This window comes from Micrasema longulum, unplaced genomic scaffold (assembly GCF_059751315.1).
Source record: "Micrasema longulum isolate JH-2025_06_02 unplaced genomic scaffold, ASM5975131v1 h1tg000948l, whole genome shotgun sequence".
Taxonomy (NCBI): domain Eukaryota; kingdom Metazoa; phylum Arthropoda; class Insecta; order Trichoptera; family Brachycentridae; genus Micrasema; species Micrasema longulum.
Genome location: NW_028278139.1, coordinates 460,442 through 485,985, shown reverse-complemented (window position 1 = coordinate 485,985; position 25,544 = coordinate 460,442). Strand labels below are relative to the sequence as shown.

The window sequence follows — 25,544 nt, the reverse complement described above, 5'->3', positions numbered from 1 at the left end:
AATAAAGTAGGTATCCACCTTTGATTAATATGAACTGGTTTAATGTCTTTTGCATCAATGAAATTAATTAAAGACCTTATCTCACAAGCAACACGATTTTCAATAATATTTGGCATTTCAAATAAGCACCACGAAGTGTACACAACACTCAGCTAACTCATAATGGCATCAGCTTCTTCTCGATAGATCAGAGTTAGTACCACACATGCTCAAAATTGCAAGAAACACAAACAGAGCTTATTTTCAGGATATACCGGGTATATCTCAAAGTCATAATTGAAAACAGTGACTGGAAATGCATGTACGTATTACACATTGTTTTTCACATAATAAGTTCTAACCTAACCTGTGACAATCTATTACTTTATTTTATTGGATGTGCGATATATGGATAACAGTGACTGAAAATCTACTTTGTTTGTCACAGAATAAGTTCAAACCTGTGACGACGCCATTGTCCTCCAAGACCACCGTCCAGCCCTCGTCCTGCTCCACACCCGCGGCCAGCACGGCGGCGGCGGCGGCCTCCTCGCACGACGTCCAGGCGTGCGCTGCCACTGTGTAGCGGGAACCGTCGGGCGCGACCACGGGCAGCGCCGCGCCCGCGCCGCGTTGTGCCGCGCGCCGCTCCAACGCACACGGGGGGTAGCGGCGCGCGGGCGCGGGCGGCGGCGGCGCACGCAGCAGGAGGGTCTGAAGGGCCGCGCGGTGACTGGACGGAGCATGGTCCGTGATAAATTTGAGCAAGTATCTGAAAAAAAATAATAGTAATCAAAGCTTGGTGACAAAAGAATTGTTACATAAATTCAAATTATTATTGTGTTTTCCTCAGTTGACAAAAGTCTCTTCAAATAGTAATAAGGAAGCTGTTGCAAGCTTGTGAGGAAAACAGGACTGCAATTCTTTTAGCAAATGTACTGGGGAGATGATTCTTTAAAATAATTGCTTTGAGTCAATGCTCTAAGTGCTGTCCAGTTTTATCTAATTATGAATTCAAAATGGTTTTTATCATGTTGGCTTGCTTAAACATAAAATTTAGAAATTTCATTTTTTTTTGCTCTGCCATTCTAAGAATAATTTCACCAACGGATTTTGAATAACAAAATTTTTCTTTTCACTAGCAACTGTTTTGGTGGCAAGTGAAACAAGATTGGAGGTTCCATCAAAAGGCGAATGTGTTTTAGCCACTTGACAAATGTGTGTTCAATATTCAGTTTTGTCTTATCTGATCCGCAAATCACTTCATTCTTTGTGTTGATTGGAGGTTGAAGATAGTGATCTTTAATAGGCTGAGAAAATGTGACCTATTGACCATCCCATTATTCTTTCGGGAAAGTTTGGGGAAACTACAAAACCAAAACATATGACAAAAAAATACCAAAAATGTTTTTCGTAAAACGAGTTGAGCAAAAATCTAAAAAAGTGACACCAAAGTGGTCATACTGACGCAAAAACAAGCTGGCCAAAGTAGCAAACTTGGATTTTAATAAGGTTCTAGGCACATATGACATATCTAAAATCCAAAACAGCATGACCTTTTGCACGGTAAAATGTACTTGGCCACAGACTACAAGTCTAGCGAGTGCTTTCCCGGCAGTTACCTAACGACTGATACATATTTAAAATAAATTTGACTAACTTGTTGAGAGCAGGTCCCGGCTGGAAGCTTGACAGGCAGTGATGCATGAGCTGCCACACCCTGTCAGGGTTGTCGTTCCCGAGGACTTGGCTGCACAGCTGCACTAAGAGCTCGTCCCTCAGGCCGCGTGAGGCCAAGCCCTTGTGCACGATGTAGTCTGCGAGGGCCTTCTCCCGCGCCCCGCTCAGTTGACTGTCATTGCTCCAGCGCAGGATCAGCTTGAATACGGCGAGGGAATCCTGGAAGTCTTGGTCTCTGCAAAGAAAAAATATTTAAAACAATGTAAACAGAGTCATTTTTCTATGAACTGGATTTAAGGGTAAAATAAAATTTACTTTAAAATGATACCACTATCTGCTGAGACCAAGTTGTCAGAGCTGTAAAGCTTAAACTACATCATAAACATTTTAATCGATGATTTGCAAATGAGACGAGTAACACTGGAAATTTTTCCGGAAACCTCGCTTCTGATCTGCGAGTTTTTGACTGAAAACACGGTTATTGTCTGTCCATATTTGCCTTACGCCCAAAACACATGGTGAAACGAATCTGGAACTTAACCCTTATGAAACTCTTGGCTTGAAATCAGTTTCAGACTATTTCCACAAACGGCGCAACCTAACCGTGATGAAATTTTCATTCAGTCATTAGTTTTCTCTGAGAGCGGATGTTTGTCTCAATCTATTTCAATATGTCGAGTTCAAGTGATGAAGACATTGTTGTTATGTATTCATATCTTCGACAAGCAAGGAGGCGTAAAAGAAGAACGATGTGGATACATGATCAAATTGCTACTACATAAAGATGTATACCGCCAGAGACACAATATTTCAATATCATTAATGTATAAATCTGTAAATAAATTATCTGTTAGGGCTCTACTTTGGTACAAATTAATTTGTCAGCATGCGTCGCACTCCGAGTATAAACTCAAGTTGGTACATGATTACAACACCAGGTTTACTAGTATGGAAGGGCTAGCTGTTCCTAGATACTGCAATAAATATGGCAAAAGGACACTGCAATACAGTATACCTAAAATATTTAATATGTTACCAAACAATATTAAAAATACTGAGTTAAATACAGGAGTTCGACGTTTGCTCAAATTATGGTTATTAGAAAAAAGTTTTTTGTATTAGTGATAGTTTTTAATTTTTCAAAATGTAATCTGTAATTGTTTTTCAAGTAAAATTATTGTTAATGTAGGCTAAGTGTAAATAATTAATGTAATTTATAAGAACCTGCTGACGAGTTGTATGTATGCAACTCAGCAGGACTTTAATTAAGAATTTTTTGTAAATATTTTTGAAAAAAAAAAAAAAAAAAATCCATGTGTTGAAAATAATATAAACTGTCATATGTTTATGGCTGTCAAAGAATTAATAACATTAATAATTTTGACCATATAAAAATATTAATATTTTGAATTAATAAGGTAAATAATATTAATAGTATTATACAGACAAGAATTCTTTTCTTATTCCAAAACTAAGTTAATATTTTTATTTTCATCCTCAGCCATTTTGTTGACAGAAAAAACGCGGCAAAAATAATAAAACGCGACACGAGTTTCCTGCAAGCCAGTTTCAATGCAACTGATTTGAAATGCGTTTCAAATGGGTTTCAAACTTGTTGCGTCGTGTGCAGTTTCCTATATGACTATATGACATAAATTCAAATGAAACTCAAAAGTAACTTAGAGTTGCAGTTTTGTCATTTTTGCGTTTCACAGTGTGTTCTGGGCCTTACTTTACGGACTTAGCATCTGGATCTTCCCAAAAATAAAGGTAACGAAGGTACTTGTTTTCTTTTCAATTCATTTTAAAAATGGTTATTGATATGTTAGCACATTTGTCAAAATTGCAATGTTCACTTTCTTGGGAATGTTCTACCGTTTCTCACTGTTCTAATGAAACAACTCGAATGCTCGATATAATAAAGTGTTATGAGTATTCTCACCTTGCCGCTGCCTTAGATAAGAAGGGAGCCGTGATTGGTTCTCTCCTCATCCCAAACTCCGTCCCCTTGAAGTAGACTGAGCTGAATTTTCCAAAGGAAAATTGGTCCAAATCCGATGGAAGCTGCAAGGGCTGGTCTGTCGCTTCCACTTGTCCTACCACCTGTGGAGGAATATCATCAATTCAAATGATTATTTTGCAAAGAGTAAGACAACATTTAAAATGTGCTTACGGACATATTCAATATTTGACAATCATCAAGCTGCGATAAATGTCAATTGCCGTATATTATGTTGCGAGTTGCAAGCTGATTTTCAATTATCGTCACCAACCTTGAGGGTGATGTGAGCAGGTGATGGTAGGTATGATATTGTTACCTTAACTAGCTGTCTCTCTGCATGAGGAGGTGTCCACTGATCCAACTTGGAGAAGATGAACGCCAACTCTGCAGGAATATCCAAGTGATGAACGGCAGCTGTGGTTCTCTCCATGCGCTCTCGAGCCTGCCTCTGCTCAGCGCGTTTTCTGTAAATATTTTAACATTTTTACATGCCTCCTCTTATGATTTATATAATTTAATACCTACAAATCAAATTTTCAATTAAATCAAAATAATTGTCTCAAATACTATTTTGAAATTTTCTACATTCTAACAATTTTGTATACACATTAAACATTTTATATTTACTCAATTTTTGAATAATACGTGTGAATGTACATTGACGAGCTTTTTGGTTCAACATATTACAACAGATATGGAGAATATTTAAGAGAGGAGTATACGGAAGTCTAGTCAATAGTTCTGAAACCTTTATTGATGTGAGATTCATCTGACTGAATTTTTTCATTTACACACTAACTAGGCAACGCTTGATAGTGTATAAATATTTTTTTATTATTCAAGGTGAGGTCAATCTTACGCTTAAGTTAGGTCCAGGAACAAATATTGCACTGAGAACTACATTTAAAACCGATGTTTAACATCCACTTTGCCAAGAATTAAACCCAGGACCTCAAGAATAGTAGGCAAATATGCCAATCACTTTACAACGAGGCAGAATTATCTCCACTTGATTTCCTTTTTCAGGATTTAGACATGAGTGCCCATCAAGTTTAAATCACTCACCTAGCTTTCTGGTTTATTTTCACACACATAACTGTATTTTTCTTCCACCTGGACATAGAAAAAAACTTAAGTCTACAGGCAAAATAAGTTTAAAACATAAAACTTAATTGGACAAGAATTCAACTTGTTACAAAAGTGTTAAAAAATAATTATGTCAAATGAAAAAGAACTAATAAAAATTATTAAAATCCGAAACTTAGTAGTATGTCCAAATGTGGCCTGATAAAAGGGTACTGGCAAAGATTTGCTTTCGACCCAATAAAGCTCAGCTGAAATCGATTGAGGGTTATCACTCGAGCCCGCCCACGGCACTGCAGATTAAACAAACACTTTGCTAGAATGAACCTATCCGAAACTTCTAGATGTAGGATCTGCAGAGCAGATGAGGAAATACCTGTACACATTCTATAGAAATGTGATACTTTACATCATAAAAGAAGCCTCATCATCCGAGTACCACTTATTAAACCGGAGGATGTGTAAGAGTTCACCTACTTAATAGCCCGATACTTTACGGATTTAGGTTTGGAATGGAAGATTTATCAAAATAGGAACGGGGAATGTTGTGAACGAAGAATGGGGAATGTTGTAATACGTAAAGTGGCCACTTAACCCAGCCAATGACAGGTCATAAGCCCTGTAAACGCTCGAATATCCATAATCCTGAATTTGAAAAAATTCTACCTCATCTCTGTAGGGATATTAATAAAAAAAAAAATGAGAACTCTTGGTTTTCACACAGAAGCCAGGACCTTTAATGACCTGGGTTTGGAGGGCGAAAACTGTTCACAGAGATCCGTCACAATAGATTTTTACAGGTAGCAGTGACGTCAGGAGCTTGTATGGCACTGACCTTCCCTCTAAGAATAAGAATGTCCACACATTTGTAGATCGGCTGAATTTGTTGCAATTTATCGCTCCAAGGCAAAATTGCGAGTAGAAGAATTACCTGGTATGCCAAGTCTTTGTGGAGCTTTTCTGGTCAGCCGTATATAAAGTAATGTCAGCCAACATCTTCGAAGATGTCTGATAGTGGACATGAGCCCAGAGAAGAAGATAAAATGAAGAATCCTTACTGTGCTGCCTTTTGCGCTTCAGCCCTCTGTCTGTGTTGCTCCTTGAGAGCTCCGAATCTCTTCCTTGCTCTTCTACCTCTGACCAAAGCTTGTGTCCGAACCACTCCTCTGATCATCTGTTGGGAACACAAGAAGCATTACGAATTAGTGTGCATAAAAAAATCTTGGCAAATACTGTAAAACAAACCATCACGCCATTTCCACGTAGGGGTAAACACACTCCAAACACAAAAACCCCTACATGTTTTAAGAACATATATTTTTTATTATTGGTAGATTTTCATGTCTTTAAATGATAAAATAAAAATCAGTGTTAATTTGAGAATACTTAATACACAAAAAATAACTGAAACAATTGTTATCGATTCATTAATAATAAGAAAGAAAAAAAACATTCTGTACCTTATTGTATTTTCTTCTGTGAGATACTCCACGCCACCAAGACTGAATAACCAATGTACTACGAGCCAATGACCCATAATGTTTCCTAAAAAAAATATGGATCATTTTCATAAATCATCATCATTTCCCTGTCCACACCTAATGGTGCTACTTTCTGTTTGCCTTTAACATACTGCGTGAAAAAACTCCCTCGAGTCACTGTGTACACCTGAGGTTAAGAAATGATCGCGTGATAATCACTGTCTCTTTTTATCTTATTAATATTATTATTTTTCATTTTCATTTATTTATTTTTAGTTACATTAAGAACATAACAGAGTATCCAATTAATTCTCAACACATTACAAAATATACATATCAGATTTATTTAACAGAAAAGAGAATAAAAAAAGTCATGTAAAATTGACATACATATTACAATTTGGAAATTGCCCTCCCAAGAGAAATCCCACTGTCATGAAACATGTCGACATCCGAGGTGATACGATAGAATAACATGTTTGCTCTACCTACCGGCATAACCGTTGGCAGGTTGGTTCTGCATCGTGATAGGTAGAACAACCCGTGTTGCGTTCGTCGAAGATGATTATCAGGGACAAATAGATCGAATTCATTCAGAATATCGGAATTATGTATGCGACCACCAAAGAGTTGAAAAAAGTGAACACCCAAATGAATATCCCTTCTCCCCAACAATGATTAGTAGCCCAGCATTCCTAGTAAGAAGTTAGTCGGAAAAAACCAAGGGTAAAATCCATACTCCCTGAGATACAGAGATAACCCCTCTCTATCATCAAGGATTACTTAGTTTCATTTGGCGACCAAATGATGGAACTAAATTCCAAGCGACTTCTTACCAAGGAGTTATAAAATGTTTACATTATGTGTTTTAATTGTATGTGCATCTCGCCTATAGTACTTAAAATATAGCTTCATTAGAATGACAGCTGTCAAACTAATTTCATTAGTGATGGAAGTTACTGATCACTGATCAAATCGATTTTATCAGTTATTTTATGCAATCATGAAACTCCGTTTCCGAAAATTGAAATAAAAAACGCAAAAACAAGCCTATTTTAGTGTGCTTAACACAATTGTTCACCAAAAAATAAGACATTTATACTTTTTTCATGAACAACATAAAATGAATTATTTTTTTATTCGATCAATTTGTCCCATCTCTAATGTTTTTGCAAAATGTTATAACCTTGTAAGAACGTCGTTAATAATTAGGTTTATTTTAGTTTTCTTTTAGTTTTAAAGCTGATTTTATATATTAATGTTGATTTATGTTTCAAGCATTGTATTAAAAAAATTAATTAACACCCCAGATACCAATGATTTTTCGTGTGTCAATATAAATAACTCCTTTGACGTTACTACAAAGATATGTCTTCACTTTTTCTGACGACTGTCATTCTAATCATGTTACATTTTAAGGACTATAGTAATCCAATTATATTACATATCTTTCTCTCAAACTAATGTTTTATGGAGCATCAATGACAGGTTCATAAGTCTTAGTATATAAAATGTAAAAACCTGATTGAAATAAATAAAAAAACAAACTTATTTTATTTTATAATATTCTAGTACATCACACTGTGTTTAGATAAATAAAATCCCATACCTGGCTAAATATCCTCTCATATGCTTTTGTAATGTGACAGCTGCAACCTTGAGTTTGTCTCCACGTCCCATTTCCAAAGTCCTTTGCAAACTTTCTCTCATAAAAACCCGAGTAGCTCCCAATTGGTAGTCGGGACCAACTAAAAATGGATAATGATAGATTTAAATAATAATTAATCTCAGAGCTTAGATAAAATCCTTATTAATTATTATAAATTAATATAAAAGAAACTCAGTATTTTTATCTCCTGTTAAATACATTAGATTTTTTTTCTATTTAAACTTTTCTTTTCATTCTTTCATATTTTAAAAAAATATTTTATATCTTAAATTTTATGGGTGCCTACTATCAATATATTTTTTTGTTTTGTAGAGATAAATTTAAATTCTCGATTTACTAAGTTTTATTTTTATATTTCATATTGTTTTGGTTGCGTTTATGAGCACCCACTGTTTTTTTAAATTATTTTTGTTTATTATATGTTTCTTCTTCAATTTAATTGCATTTTTTAATTCCCTCTTTTTCTACTTTAAAAAAATAATTTAAACCATTTTACCTGGTTTCGTTGAGTTTTTTCTTTCTTAATAATTTTTTTAATTTTGTCAAATTATTAAAAACAAAATAATTAATATTTTTTTTTTTTTTTATGCGTACAATAATAATATTATTATGTCTGTATTAATTTATTTGAATCTTAACTAAAACTTATGTCTGAGCACCAGATGACAAACTATTATTTAATAGTTTTTCGGGGCAAATTGATCGATGATCGATCGACGTGTGCATAGGTTTGTGTTTGTAAAATAAGCAAGAACATGTTAGTCAATAGTTTTTGTGATGCGATTCATAGTATTATGTAACCTGTAGCTGATGGAGGTGCAGAAGTCAAGATCGACCGACAGACTTCTCTGAAAGGCGTTCCTCGGGCTATGGAATTAGGCAGCAAATATCTGAAATTGCAAATGGATGTAAAAAATAAACTTCAGTTCCAACGGCCCCGGTTCAATGAAAGTAAATAAAATTAGATGAAAAAATAATTACCTGTATCTTTCAACGAACGGATGGAATTTCAATCTCACGGGATAACCACATTGTCTGATCTTTATGGTGTCCAACATTCCAGTATACCGGAGTTGTTGGAGTACACACGGCATGTCAAACTTCATGGGGGTCTTATCCACGTTGGGTTTAATGCACCGTACGAACCACGGGTTGCATCGAGACATGGACTCGAGTAGTTGCTGAAGACTGTCAGAAAACCTGAGAACAATTTACAAGCTAAGTATTCCATTTAAAACAATTTATCTGAAATAAATAATAATTCCAGGAAAAAATATTGTTAATATGTTTGAAAGCAAATTGAATATAGTAGAACTCCGTTTATCCAAACTCCAGTCATCCGGAATCAATAATAATCATAAATGAGTTTCTTCACAAAAACATTCAAACTTTGCTGGAATGTTTAAATAAGTTTTTAATGTGATTCCAATTCACTGTATTTTTTCAAAAGCAATAAAAAAGTCATCTTAGAGTAAATTTAGCGCTTTCTTTCAAAACATTGCTTTAATTTAATGGCAAATCCTTTTTTAAAATTCTAAACATATCTACATTTACACATCTAGTAAATGTTATCACTGTAACTCTCCAAAAAAAGAGACTAACTCTTGTGCTTGGAGAGTGACTTACACTGTTTTAGTTGTTTATTTATAAGAGTTTATATATTTTTTATTTTATTTAAATTTTTAGCTTACGTAGGTTCGGTATGTCAGTACTTTCATCATATTTTAGAATGGATTGGAGATTGACCAGCTAATTAACGGGAAATAAAATTATGTGTTTTGTAAATTAAGACACATGGCAAAATAACCCCTAAAAAAACCATATACACTGAGCACGATTCTGAGTTGTGTATTTATTTAAATAATGTATTTATAATATAAATTTTAGTTAAAATTCGCTTAACATAAAACATTTTTTGAAACAAACAAAAGGAAGCGTTTGTGATTTATGCATAACCTTTAAAGCTTTGATTTCCTAAAAAAAGTGGTGTCGTTGTTCAGTGGATGTGATATGTTGTGATGCGGTGCAACCGTTTTAACAGTGAGAGATAACCACTTAGAGAGAACGGTGCTGTTATCTAGCAGTCGTGATCATCTAAATTCATTAAATTATTTTTTAAAAGTGAAAATTGTATTTGGTGAAATCATTAACTTGGTGTTTTTGTTACCTGGCTGCCACTGTCGGTGTTCGCGGTTTCATTGTAACAAATCTTCCGTTGGCTCCGCGAGGCGTTCCTTTTCCTCCGTGATGCTGGACTCGGAGGCGCTCTGACATGGATGCCACCAGCTCCACTCGGCTGCTGCAGAGCAGCTCGATCACATCCTGGCGCAGCTGATCACGATTTTTGTCAAGGAACCCGTCCACAGAATACCACACCTGCCCCGCGTAGTGGCGTATCTGAATTTATAAACAATTTCATTGTACGATTGGAACACAAGTTGCAGTGTTAAATTGAAAAACAATTTTATAATAAAATTAGAACACAAGGCACAAGTTGGAGTGCAATTAACCAACAATTTCATTCTGGGATTAGGACACAAATTGAAGTATGTTTTAAAAAAAAAATCATTTTGAGATTGGAACACGTCAAGTTGTGGTTTAAATTAAGCATCAATTTCATTTTAAAATTTAAACACAAGTTGTGATTATAAACCAACAAACAATTTCATTATTAACATTATTTTGAGTTTGTCGAAATTTTTGTAGACAAGGACTGGATTCAACTCCCTGGGGAGCTGTTTATATTAACATATTACAACAGAGATGAAGAACATTTAAGAGAAGGTAATATATAAGTCTAGGTATCTACAGGGCTTATGACCTGTCAATGGCTGGTTTAAGTAGCCACTTTACACACTGTGTAACATTCACCATTCTGCCCATATTTTAACATCTATATTCCTTCAATTCTTTCATCTGTTGATGTTTGTAAAGTTAAAGAGCTGAAACCTTTATTTATGCGGGTGAGATTCATCTAATTGAATTATTTCACCTACATACTAGGCAACGCCTGAAAATGTTATTTTTTCAATTTATATACTTCTTCATGGACCAGGCGGATTTATCAACAATATTTTGAGTTTGTTCAAATTTTTGTAGACATGGACTGGATTCAACTCCCTGGGAAGCTGTTTATATTAACATATTACAACAGAGATGAAGAACATTTAAGAGAAGGTAATATAGAAGTCTAGGCATCTACAATATAGAAGTCTATATTGTAGATGAATATAGAAGTCTAGGCATCTACAGGGCTTATGACTTCTTAATGGCAGGTTTATGTCATAAGCCCTGTAGATGCCTAGACTTCTACATTACCTTCTCTTAAATGTTCTTCATCTCTGTTTTAATATGTTAATTTCATTATTGGTGAAAATTTTAAAATAATGCAAAAATTACTTAAATAATGAATTTATCCTTGAAATATTAAACCCTTTGGAGATGTTATCGAATGTTCTTACCCCAAACTCCTTTCCTCCCACTCGGGGTCTGGAATAGAGCTCATTGAGAGCGTGGTTATAATGGCACTTCTCCAGGAAGGAATTGTCGGATGCTCGCGGGAAGTTGGACTCGTCGTCCAAGAGATGAAGAACTCCAACTGGTTTCTTGCTGAGCAGTTGAATAACTAGAAATCAACACAAAACTGTAAATTCAATATGGGATTGCCCTGAACTGTTATCTCTCATCAACTTCAGGGTACCTGGAAGAATGACAAGACAGGTGCCACCGTTCTGTAGCAACAATTCACGGGCAGTGTATACTTGTTATGCCATATTAAATAAACTCCAGGAATTTAGCAAAAGTTATTCCCACGTATCGGATATATTTAATGTAGGGTATTGTTCCAATAGAACAAATGATTGAAACGTTTTCATAGATGGTAAATGGTAATTACATTGATTTATTTATACATTTCATAATATATACAATTTTTTGTTCACTTTGCCCAGTTGTATAAAAAAGTACGTTACGATTTCCTTGTTATATTACTTTAAAATATTTTATTATTTAATTTGTTTTTTTCGTTTATTCTTAAATAAATTAATTTTTCTACTGAATATGTTGTAAAATTTTTAGGTTTTATTTTTTTTAATAAATCTTGGGTAAAAGGAAATTAATGTATTTTTTTTTTATATACTAAGCCAAATATGTTAATATTATAAATTTTTTGTAAAAGGCAGATTTGCTGTTTATATTAATAAACTAAAATATAAACGACTATTTAGTCAACAAATAAGCAGTGTATTTTTGCTAGTCTGAAATATTACAAATTTAATTACTATAAATATTTACATATTGGACTTTTGCCCGTATCGTTCAGCGCATTTGCTTACCATGTAAGAAGTCTCGTGTTTGATTCCCGATTCCCATCATGTAAAAAAATGATTAAGATACAAGGAGGTGGCCAATGTACCATTATGTGTGGAAAGAAAATGATGAATATTAATTTAAACTCGGAGGACTTTTGTCCGCCTTGTGCTGTATAGGTCAGCGCATATGCCTACCATGCAAGAGGTTTCGGGTTCGATTCACAACATGGTTGACTTGAAATATTGATTAAAAAAGGTATTTTTACACTGCAATATTTCATAGTCTCTTGACTATCATTTAAAGCGTAAGAATCATCATCTCACTTTCATGTACAAAAAATAATCAAGATACGCTGCAGTTGACGTATTAAAACAGTTCCCTATGCAACATTAGGTGGAAAATTATGATGGTGCTGATGATAAACTAAGTATCACTCATTTTATAATAAGAATAATAATTGAAATCAAAATAAAATTTACGTTCACAGACTTTTTTATAATTACATAGATTAAAATAAACAAAATAATGCTCATTTATGAGTGAGAAACTGTTAGTGATGTCAAACTTTCACTTTTAATGAAACAGAAATTTAATATTCAACAAGAAATTCGTTTCAGCTTTTAAACTTACTGCTCAAAATACCTGAACACTTTTCTGTTATAATTTATGTTAATGGACAAAGTATGTAACTTTTGTGTTGCATTATTTTTAATTTCACTCCTAAATGAAGAGATTTTCTATAACATCACTTAGGAATAAAAATCAATGCTTACAGAAATTTTTATTATTATTATTAATTATACACTAGCAGCTATTAAGCTGATGCGTGTATATGAAGTGTACGTGGTTATTAAACATAATAAAAATGGATGTGTGCATCTAGGTGGTTTTTAAATACATTAACTGAACTAGCACTAATCACTTTCTCAGGAAGGCCATTCCATTTTTGCACAACTCAGTTTGTCAGGAAGTTCTTCTTGGGGTTGGATGAGAAGGAGGTAGTGTTTAGTTTCAATGAATGACCTCCTTTATGGGGGTTTATATTCATAGTGAACATTGATTTCAACTTGGGTACATTATATTGCTCAGTTAAGATTTTGGGCGTTTTAATCAAGTCACCACGCTGCTTCCGCTCTTCCAGTGAACTTAACCCGAGCTTCCTTAAGTGGTCCTCGTATGATTTATTTCTTAGAGAAACAACCATTTTAGTTGCTCTTCTCTGGACTTTCTCCAACAACTCTATGTCTTTTTTAAAATAAGGACTGCAGATTTGGTAGGCATACTCTAGGAGTCCAATTAATGTTATATAAAAACATAAGTTATTTTGTTTTTTAAATGTTAACTATTGTATTTTTGGTATCCCTTTTCTATTCTGAACCAGATTGACAATTTCGTTCATGTTGCAGGCCGGAATATAAAAATAACCACCCACGCACAAAACATGTATTCGTTCTAATAGTCAGCAAACATCATATAAAAATAATTCATGAAGAAGCCACTTACTCACTCATGGTTAAGAGAACACAGAAGGAGTTTCTTCGTTTCCTGAACATGAGAGAGTATGGATACTACCCATTACAGTACCCAGCATTGTTCCTTTTAGGTATGCTTTGTATCACAAGTTTGCTGGCCAGAAGTTGCATTGCCTCTAAACTTCTGAATGGTTTTTTTCAAATAAAAAAAAGTTAATATTGTGTTCTGATGACCCAAATATTTCAATTTTGGTGGCCATTTTCAACTAGTTGAAAATAACTTACTTTTAAAAAATGGATATCACGTTGTGGTGATACTTTTTTTTTAAATGTATCTTTGAATGAATAAATAAATAAATCAATCAGGAAACAATTCGCGAAAAAATTACGAAATTTCACTTGAGACTGATTTTCGTACAGATACAGATAAACACCAATTATTCGGATGATTTATGAGAGCTAGACATTATTTGGATATGCAGAAATCCAACCATTAAATTAAAGTAATGTTTAGAAAGAAAACGTAAAAAAAATACTCTAAGGTTGCTTTTTTTATTAATTTTGAAATAATACAGCGAATAAGAATTGCATTAAAAACTTATTTTAATATGACCAGAAGAATTAATTACTTTTAACGAAGAAAGTCGTTTGCGAGCAGTTATGTCCTTTTTTAGAGGTCCTAGTCTTATTTATTTCCTGACAACCATCCAGATATTTGGCAAAGTTTGGATATTTTTATTAAAATTATTAAGATTGGAATTTTATCTTCAAATATGTTGTATATTTAGCATCATTACACCCTTATCTGCACCATATAAAGGCAATGTATCGGTATACGAATCAAACGATCATGATTATGTGGAGAAATAATTTACCTGGTAGGTTATCCACCCAAGCAAGGCTGGTCCACTCCAGCCTTTCCTTCTGGTATTCCTGCTGTTCCAGCTTGAAGACGTGCTTGTTGAAGTAGAACTGCAAGCTCTCGTTGGCGTAGTTGATGCAAAGTTGCTCGAAGGAGTTCTCCGCCAGGTCCTCGAACCCGAATATGTCCAGGATGGAGATTCGCTGGGCGTCGTGAGTCCCCCCGCGGTGTACTATGGAGTTCACTCGAGAAACGAGCCTGAAGAGAAAGAAATAAAATCAAATAATGCTATTAAGATGATGAGGAACTTGAAAAAATGAATCTGATACAATAAATGTTTTCTAGCGTGCGGTAAAAATTGGGGCATTAACTTATATGACAGTTTCCTGAAAATGTTTGAAAAAAATAAGTTAGTAAAAACAAACACTGGCTCATATGAATCGACCAATGATGAAAGAGAAAATGGCGACGTTCAAAGTAGTTTGTTTTTATCGCAATATTTTTTCTTACATTTTTAAGAAACTTGCTCTAATTTTTACTGCATGTTAGAAATCATTTTTGTATCCAATTTCCCGCAGGGGTGAAGTTCTTCATTGTTTGTAGTCTGCCTGACTGGGCACAACCTATTTTAAGACAGACATTTTTTATAAACAATCCAAAAAAATAATAAAACAATGCAAAAAAATAATTAACCATTTTGCCTGTTTGAACATCCGTATTTCTTCGATTCTTCCATCTGTTGATTTTAGTGAAGGTAAAGAGCTGAAACCTTTATTGTTGTGAAGAGATTAATCTGACCGAATTATTACCATACCTACTAGGCAACGCTTGAAAACATTTTTTCCTTCTTGAACCAGTTAGTTTTATTACAATATTCTGAGTTTGTCAAAATGTTTGTAGACAAAAGACTGGATTTCAGCCCTTAGGGAGTCCTTTAGATCAAAAAATTACAACAGGGATGGAGAATGTTTTAGAGAAGAGAATATGGAAGTCTAGGAATTTAAAGGGCTTGTGACCTGTCATTGGCTGTGAATGTTACACAGTGTGTAAAGTGGCCATTTAAACCAGCCAACGACAGGTAATTTTGTTGATAATTTGTTAATCTTAATGACTCCCTAGGGGGTGAAATCCAGTCCTTTGTCTACAAACATTTGGACAAACTCAGAATATTGTAATCTATACTTTTATTTATCAATATTTTTAAGTAATTCGTCTGACTTCTCTCCTCTACCCACTAAGCATTGCCAATATTTAAAAATACAAAAAATGACTGACTTGATTTGAGTGATTAAAATTAAAATATAATAATAACATTGGCCTTGAAGTAATCAATTAATTATAGTACTAATAGGTGTGTAAACAAACTTATTATTTGTCTGACGTGTTGATTTTAATTTTTAAAAATCATTACCTATCCTGTTTGGTTATAGTGTAATATTATAAAGGCGTATGTATGTGTTATAAGCGACTTTCAACCAAAATGTTTGGCAATGGCCCAAAATGGTAAAAATATCATAATAATGAATTATTTATCGAGTATAATTCACGCATGGTATATTAATCAAGATGCACATAAAAATAATAAAATCATTAAAATTAACACATACATATTACTTCCACGACCTTGCCAATAATTACAAATAATTCACTTCTTAATGTGATGAAAACGAAACTGTTTATAAATTTTACTTTTTTTCTTTGTCTTTTTTTAAGATTTTAAACTTGAAATTAGTCATGGACGAAATGTGACATTACGAAATATTAAATAACGGTTTTTTATTGAAAACATCAAATTTGTTAAAACTTAACCATATATATTGGAAAAACGTATTAAGCTCTCAAAAATTATTTTCAAGAAAGGAGTTAAGGACTGGATTTTCCTTAGTAGGAGGGATTTGGGTAGGAAACTCCTTAAAGATTTTCCAAATGCTTGAGTTTACTGTTTACCATATTGATGTGCCATGTATGTATTTTATTTTTTTATTTTATTTATTAAGGATAAACAACAGTTGTTATATAATAATACAAAATCTAAAAAATAGTACATACATCCAGTTAAAGTTTTTCACAAATATAATGAGAGAACGTGTTACACAGTAAAGAGAAAAATAATATATTATATAAGACATGAGAAAAAAAGAGCTAGTAAGAAGGTTAAGGGATGAGGAAATAGAGTGGAGGGGTGGAGGAGAGGGATTTTCATAATATAGTTGACCAATTCAAAATTTTGATATAATAAAATAAACATATCGTGAGCATACAAGATAAATTGACCAAGTGAGAAAATCAATAATGTTTAGGGGAGCCATTTTAGTGTTTTTCTAGAGTTCAGTTGCTTCTCAAAGATCAGATTTTTCAAGTAGGTGGTTGGTAATTGTACATTATATGTACGGTACTTTCAACTTCAAAAAACATTATTGCTTTTATATAAAAGAAAAATAAGAAACTTAGTCAATTTTACCTGTAAAATTTGACATGAAATTTTGCAGATAATCATTTTTGTTTCGTTCATTGAGGGAGGTAGTATTTTATTTTATTTTATTTAATAACTATAAATAATGTTTTTAGGATTTTTTGTTTGAGTATTATATTATTGTTTATTTTTTTTGTTATTCCCACTTATCGAATCTATTTAATGCAGGTTATAGTTTCTATAGAAATAAACCTTTTGTACTTTTTCGAAGATGGTGAATGGTAATTAAACCTTAAGTATAATTATAATATGAAACAGCAACTTCATGATTTTCTTATTATATTTTAAAATATTTGATTATTCAATTAGATTTCATGTTTAAATTGTTTTGAACTTCTACTGAATGTGTTATACCTACATTTTTAAGGTTTAATTTTTGTTTTCTAAATCTTAGGTAAAAATAAATTTATGTTTTTTAAAAACAATAAACAAAATATGATTAAACAATGTTTGATTATGTCCAAATGCTTGCAGACTGGCTGGATTTCCTCCCTAGGGAGTTGTTCATATTTAAATTTATTTCAACAGAGAGGGAAATTTTTGAGAAGGGAATATGGAAGTCTAGGCATTTACAGGGCTTATGACCTGTCATTGGCTGGTTTAAGTGGCCACTTTACACACTGTGTAACATTCACCATTCTGCCCATGTTTGAACATCCACATTTCCTCAAATCTTCCATCTGTTGACTTGTGAAGTAAAAGAGCTGAAACCTTTATCACGTGGGTGAGATTCATCCAGCTGAACCAAATCACCTACTAGGCAACGCCTGAAAACAATTTTCCAATTTTTATACTTCTTCTTTTACCAGGTAGTAATTCAACAATGTTTGATTATGTCCAAATGCTTGCAGACTGGCTGGATTTCCTCCCTAGGGAGTTGTTCATATTTAAATTTATTTCAACAGAGAGGGAAATTTTTGAGAAGGGAATATGGAAGTCTAGGCATTTACAGGGCTTATGACCTGTCATTGGCTGGTTTAAGTGGCCACTTTACACACTGTGTAACATTCACCATTCCCCTGTAAATGCCTAGACTTCCATATTCCCTTCTCAAAAATTTCCCTCTCTGTTGAAATAAATTAAAAAATATGATTATATTATAAGTTTTGTAAAATGCAATTTTGCCGTACATGTGAATAAAATAAAATTAGAAAACTTCAATATTTTTTATACAATTTTAATTACGTGTATCCTGTAACTATACATCACACGGAATGCGGGTTCTACCAACATTGGGCGCGCATAAAACAAAGATCGTCCTCTTTTCCACGCCCGACAGCTCCCAGCGAATACAGTATGTCTTATCTATTATAACTCATAATCATTCCTGTTTCCGCACCCAGCGGTGGATAGGGCACCGCATTGGTAAACCAAATGGTGAGTATTTCGACGGTTGATGAATGCAGAAAACGGGTAAGACCGAGAAAGATATTACATGACCAAATCCAACAAATACCGCACCTACTACATATTTAAAAACAAAACTATCAACATTTTTTAAACAAAAACATCACAGAATCCTACGGAATAAAAACAGAATTCCACACACGAGGTCAATGATAATTTTATTCAATTATTTCTTTAAAGACATAATCAATTCTTATTTTATCAAGTCTTTTTTTACATTTTATTAACAACGTGAAGCGCTATTAAATTAATAGAAGCCTATTAGACTCTAGCAGCTAAAATATATCTGAATAAAAAAAAATGCTTTTATACGAGTATTTAAAGAAACAAAAAAATGAGTACCTGAAAATGAGTATGATGAAAATTGACTTATTTAAACACTTTATATAAATGTATTTTTTACATACACATGCATAAGGGCGGGCATATTGCCTTGAGGCAATTTCTGCCGTTCAATTTAAGAAAATCAGTGGTATTTGAACATATTGTTGCTTTATTAATAATTTCATTATAGAACTAAATTTTGATAAAAAAAAATTTTTTAAGAAGTTAAAATAATAATAAAGATAATTCAAATTTTGCCAATCATTTAATAGAAAACAAACATTCCTTCGAATTAAAAAATAATGTAAAAATAATTCATATTGCACCCAAAGGCCATAAACTTGACAAATTAGAAATTCTCGAAATTAATAGATTAAAAAATAAACCCGACGTAGAATTACTTAATAAACAGATAACACATGTGCATTCCCCATTACTTTACCCAATGTAATATAATTTTACTAATGACTTTTTACCCTTTGTTTTTCAGAAATCATTATTTACAAAACCACACTCACGAAGGATGGGACACCAACAATAAAATAAAATACTTAAACTCATTAAAATAACATTATATCCATTCATTAGTTAACCCATAGAAAATTTGTCGATAATGATCCTTAAGATAAAAATAACTTTATTTAATTTACTTACATATAACTTTGAATTATGTATCCTCACCTCTGTTCTGTATAAATACATTTAACTTTTTAATAAAGATACCAGTCTCGAAGATGTCGCGAAAGCGATGAAACCGGTCACTGGATATTCCAAATTCGTGGATTAAAGTATCACTCGTGTTTTATTTATATAATAGAAGTTAAAATGGACTAAATATCTACACTATACTATGAAGAGGAAGGGGGAAAAGATGGAAGGAAAGAGGGAGAAAAAAGGAAAAAACTCAAATATTCGTTTGCCTACCATGCAAGAGGTCTCGGATTCGATTCCCGACATGACTGACATGCAATTTTAAGAAGGTGTTTTTACACTGGAATATTTCATAGTCCCTGAAATGGAACTTATGAATTGATTATGTACTCCAGCGTTTGACTGTTGCGTAGGTATAACTGATTATTATCAAGATACGCTACGATTAGGTAAGGAAAGGAACCAATGATGATGATGAATGTCATTGCAATAAAGATGATCATTTCATTTTAAACAAAAAAATATACACAACAGATAATACGCCAGTCTTTGCCTAAAAACTAATCTTTTACATTCGCCGATTATTCGAATCAATTTGAAGGTGGTGATGATTAATTCCATATAATTTTGAAAGAATTTTTATTAATATATATGAGCCCGATTGAGCGGATGTATGATTGAAATAATAATAGGCAAACGATTCAATAAACAGGCTATAACCCGTACAGTGGTAAAATTACTGTTATAAAAAACAGGATACATTCCTTTGCAATATCGGATTGCCTGCAGGTACCTACAACATACCGCATTAATTGACCAATAGGAAATATTTCGGGTTTTAAATATGAAATATTATAATTGGCAAGCATGGGGTCTCTTAAGCCATGGTTTCCTACGAAAGCGGTGCCATTATCTAGCGGCAGTGTAATAAAACGGCCGCGTCTTCTCAAACGATGCAATAACAGTTTCATGAATTTGTGAAATTATAATAGCCTGACTTTATTTTCTTCACAGAATCAGTTAAATTTTGGAGTGAAATTGTTTCCGAAGAAACATTGTTTATTTTTTTTACCACCTCTAGTTCACACGAGGACAGATTGTCATGTTCCAGCATCAGGCCTATTGTCCTCGTGTGAATAGAAATTTGGAGGACCATAGACGGGCGAGCTATCTCCGCAGGACAATGAATTGTCCCCCACCATCAGGCGAGGCCGCATTGACCTCGTGTGAACGCGCACGCGCATGACAATAGCCACTTGCTTCGCACGTGCGTGTCACAACGCGCATTGTCCTGTCCTGCGTGGTTAAGTTTGTTCGCGGAGCTGGGACAGCACATTTTCTTTTTTTTTATTGTGTATGCAGACAGTTGGTAGAATTCCATATAATGTATCCAAAATAAAATCCAATAAACGTGTTTTATTTTGGATACATTACCAAATTAATTATCATTCTATCTATTGCGTTGTTTTTCTTCGAACCTAGCTTAAAGCTGGTGCACACAAGGAGATACTCTGCGCGTTTATCTCTAGGACAATGTCCCGGTTCATTGTCTTGCCCTCAAAATTTCTGTTCACGCGAGGACAATTTTGTCTGATCCTCTTGCAAACCCGACATTATCATTCGATGAACGCAACGAGAAAAACATTTTGGATATTGATGTATTTTTGTTGATTAAACTTGATAAAACTCCATAGTTAATTATTTTGATAAAATTATCAATGAAACTTCTTGGTTTGGTTTTACTTTTTTATTATTTTGACCAAAGAGCGCTTTCGCCTAAGTAGACATCTTCAAGACTGGTGAATTGTTTACGACGTTAACAGTTTTTTATTATTTTTAACATATTTTGGAGATAAGAATATCAAATAAGTATTTTAACAGAGGACAGAAAACATAAATATTTACAAATAGTTTGCTGAACAGTTCATATTTGGGAGTTTTAATAATAAAAAGTAATACTAAACCAAGAAGATTCATTGATAATTTTATCAAAATCTTTAAACATTTAGGGGTTATTCATCACATGGACAGCGGTGGGCGGTGGGCGGTGGATATTGAATTTTTCAATAATTGTTGACTCACCAGTTGAAGAGTGCCGAGTAGAGAGCCTTGGCGAAGGCGTCCCTCTTGTCCAGCGCCTGGTCGATGGCCAGCGGCGTGTGCAGGCGGTCGGGGCCGGCCTCCGTGAGGCGCGCCGTGAGCGCCCGCTGCAGCGCGGAGCAGTCCACCTGCAGCAGGTGCGCCGCCCAGCGCACCTCGGCCTCGCTGCCCACCTCCACGCCCTCCTGCCCGTGGCGCAGCTGCCGCCGGTGGAAGTACACGTTGCCCAGGTGCAGAATAGTGGCGAGGACCTGGGAGGAAAAATACCATAAATAGTTATGTCTCTTAGAAGACGAGACGACTCGGAAGAACCAGGTTTCAACCAATGACGTATCGTTTGATATAAGCGTCACAAGAAAGAAGAAAATGGCATTTCAATCCGCGGGTAAAATATAACCTAACATACATGTCATTAAAAAATGGTCTAATTCTGCCGCGTGGTATGTTTGAATGTGTATTTATATGTAAAACAGACTATGATAGTAAGATAGTAAAACAATAAGATATGAAACATGTACATTTCAACCACAATACTAAAGTGAATTTAGGGTGTCTTTAATTACATATGCATTATTTCCGCAAGCAAACTTGTCGAGACGTATGTTTGGAGCATATTGATGTACGGTTGTGAGACATGGTGCCTTACCGAAAGAGATAAAAAAAGACTAGAGAGCTTCGAGATGTGGTGCTACAGAAAAATATTAGGAATTTCCTGGAGGGACCGCATCACTAATGACGAGGTTCTCAGTGGAATCAAAAAGGGAGGCACCTAACCAAAACCATCTCGGAGAGGCGAGCCCGATGGATCGGCCACATTATACGCCATAAGGGTCTCCTGCATGACATCATAGAGGGAATGGCTGAGGGGACAAATTACAGAGGGCGCCCCCGACGGGAATATTTGGAGCAAGTGTGCGAAGATTTAAACTGCGCCTCATATGTCGACCTGAAGAGGGCTGCAGAAAATAGAGACCAATGGAGGACGAGATGCAGGACTTTGCTGCAAATCAATCCCCAGGATTGAGACTGCGAAGAAGAAGAATTATTTCATACATCAAGCCCATGTTAAAATATAATTTATGAAATGCTCAATCGTTGTTCGTTTCTCGCCGATATTTTTTATTGATCCAGTTTTTCGACATAAAAAATATTGAATTGAGCATACTCGTAAATAATACTACTTTTTGCAGATAGGGGTCAGTGTTAAAGTAGCTCCTGACGTCACTGCGACCTGTGTAGGTCTATTGTAAAGTCTTAAAAAGTCCAATTTTCATCCTCGCCTAGTTTTTCAAAAAGCTGAGATGGAGGGTTAGTACTCTCTTGTCTTTTGCTAAATCTCCTCCGGCGAGCGCAGGACCTTTAAGTATCGAGCTGTTGAGGGGAAACGCGGTTTAACGTTTCGTCATACAAACGTATTCCAATATTTTCTCCCTGGATTACGACACTCGAGCAAAAATTTTTACACACTAAAGATATTTACTATCGGCGTGTATGTACAATTTTGTTTTTATGTTTAATTATTTATTATGGGAGCTAGGACCATCAAGACACTTGAGTCACGGACAGAAGGTTCCGGGGTCGATTCCCGGTGAGAACACAAAAATCAAATTGTGATTTTTCTCAAGACTGGGTGTTCTGTCTTGTAATTCACCACTATAATGCCACTTTACAGCCCGGGTAATCTGTGTTGTAATTCACCACACGACTGTGGAATCATCTCCCATCCACCATCAAAAATGTTACTACAGTATCTCTGTTTAAATCACGTCTGAAGAAACATCTCCTTTCTCTTCCTTAATCTCTTCTCTTTTCCTGTTTCCTCCTTTTTCCCCTTTCTTATTGAGTATGTTATTGATTAAAGATAATTTTTCATAAATACTCGTACATTTCTTTCTATTTTTATATAGGTAACTTTAGCTATTCTTTTAAGTTTTGTAACTAGACTTTAAAAAAAACTTTTATTTTATTGGTTGGTTGGAAGAAATTTCCATTTGGCAATAAGCCCGCCAATTTACAATAATTATTATTTGCAAAAAGTAAAATAAATAAATTGATTAGTTTTATCTATTCTACTTTAACAATGTTTGAGTATGTCCAAATGCTCGCAGAACAAAAGTCAACAGATGAAAGAGGTAAGGAAATGTGGATGTTCAAACATGGGCAGAATGGTGAATGTTACACAGTGTGTAAAGTGGCCACTTAAACCAGCCAATGATAGGTCATAAGCCCTGTAAATGCCTAGACTTCCATATTCCCTTCTCAAAAATGTTTTCCCTCTCTGTTGAAATAAATTTAAATATTCTAATTTATTTCATATTATATATCGTGGGTATACTGGCAAAAAACGTTAACTCGGAAATATGCGGATTTGACTTAATGATGCAGTTTTGTAAAGTTTTAAACGCTCTCCAAACTGGCAAAATACACTAAGTTATATTAAATTTCATATATCTGAAGTTTTAAAAATAAATTTAAGGTTAAGTCGTATATCGGGTAAAAGTTAAGTAAAGTTTATTCAGGCTAAAAGTTTTAAGTATATTTATTTAGTATGTAATTAAGAAACGGAAAAATTAATAACATGTTGTTAACTGAGCACTTAACATTTTACTGTATTTAAATAAAATAGTAAAATTGGAACAAAACGTAAATGCTTAAATTCTCAAAACAGGGAGTTTTTTGCCAGTATACCTACGATATTACAAAATTAATTGTTCTCTGCTGTGATTATTTCTGTAAATTTCTTTACTGAAAAAGGTTCTTTAAACCGTTGATATATAAATTAATAAATAAGTTGGCTTCCTGGCCTGTTGTGGTGCAAATAAATGTATTTAAAAAAAACGTAGTAGTAGCCCAGTTTTATCCGTCTTCAGATGTCCGGTATACAAATATGATAAATGATTTTGAAAAACTAAAAAAATACTAACGAAAAATTTCTTAAAAATTTGCTTAAAAAAGCAGTCAAATCGTTCAGTTTCGGGGTGCGGAAAACGGCAAGCCACCGCCTACCCTGTGAGTAGGGGGCGAGCGCTCTCATAACCTCAGATTTAACCGAAAGCCCACTAGATGCAGCTTATTTTTTTAATTAAAGCATCACATTTACATAAAATGTCCACAGCTCTTTCATCATCAGCACTGCAGAACCTTAATTTAAAGTTTCAGAAAGATTCATTCAGTTATATTTATTTCAGTGCCTGAAATATGTTTACTTGAATAGGGAATTTAGTAATAATTTAAATCGCATTAGTAATAGATCCGATAGTGTACTGTCAGTCCCAGGATGCAGAACTAAGTTCGCACAGAGGCACTTCTTACATGTTAGTCCAAGATCCCTTAATTTTCTAACCAAGGAACTACAAAACATTAAATCACTGGTACAGTTTGAAGCAGGTTTGAAATCTTGGATTAGCATGGAAGGAACAGATACACATTCTTAAAAAAAAAAAATCGAAGTAAAAAATAAATGCATACTGCAAATACATAATATTTTCGTCATTTCAGCATATGTTAATTTGGTTTTTCTTTTATTTTTCTTTTCTTTTCTTTTCATGGTCATGTCATACCATATATTATATGTGCTATAAACCATTTAATAATTTAAAAACGCTCACGCTCAGACGCTGTAGTCTTTGTGGGCATTTATTCCAATTCATGTTTTAGCTTAATTTTAAGATGTATTTTTCTAAGGTAATGTAAATAATATATGTTTGGAAAATTAAACAAAAAAATAAAATATTCTAGCGAGGTGTTTATTCAATCTGCAGTGCCCTGTAAGGGCTCTGATAACCCTCACTTGGTTTCGGCTTAGTTTCATTAGATCGAAAGCAAACCTTTGCTAGTGCCCCTTCAGTTCCAAGGAAGGTTAAAACTACATCATAGAAAATATTTATTCAATATAATAAGACTTGCAAGTGAAGAAATCGAATTTATTGAAGCAAATCCATAGATCGTTCCGATTGTACTAACACGTTTCACGTCCGGATTTTCAAATGATAAAAAATAACAACATTATAATTGTATATCCGCTCGAATTATGTATCTGCATGAAATAAT

At 34.0% G+C, this 25,544-nt stretch overlaps 1 protein-coding gene across 1 annotated transcript in view; it reads right to left on the bottom strand.

The window, feature by feature from the left end:
- LOC148277972 (uncharacterized) overlaps nt 1–25,544 on the bottom strand; it is a 180,087-nt gene that overhangs the window by 23,344 nt on the left and 131,199 nt on the right. Inside the window, 13 exon segments of the mRNA XM_088232085.1 lie at nt 441–751; nt 1,640–1,894; nt 3,602–3,762; nt 3,978–4,125; nt 5,803–5,918; nt 6,205–6,289; nt 7,835–7,973; nt 8,696–8,784; nt 8,876–9,094; nt 10,062–10,291; nt 11,356–11,519; nt 14,553–14,797; nt 21,477–21,745. Of these exon segments, the coding sequence (XP_088088211.1) occupies nt 441–751; nt 1,640–1,894; nt 3,602–3,762; nt 3,978–4,125; nt 5,803–5,918; nt 6,205–6,289; nt 7,835–7,973; nt 8,696–8,784; nt 8,876–9,094; nt 10,062–10,291; nt 11,356–11,519; nt 14,553–14,797; nt 21,477–21,745 (2,431 nt within the window).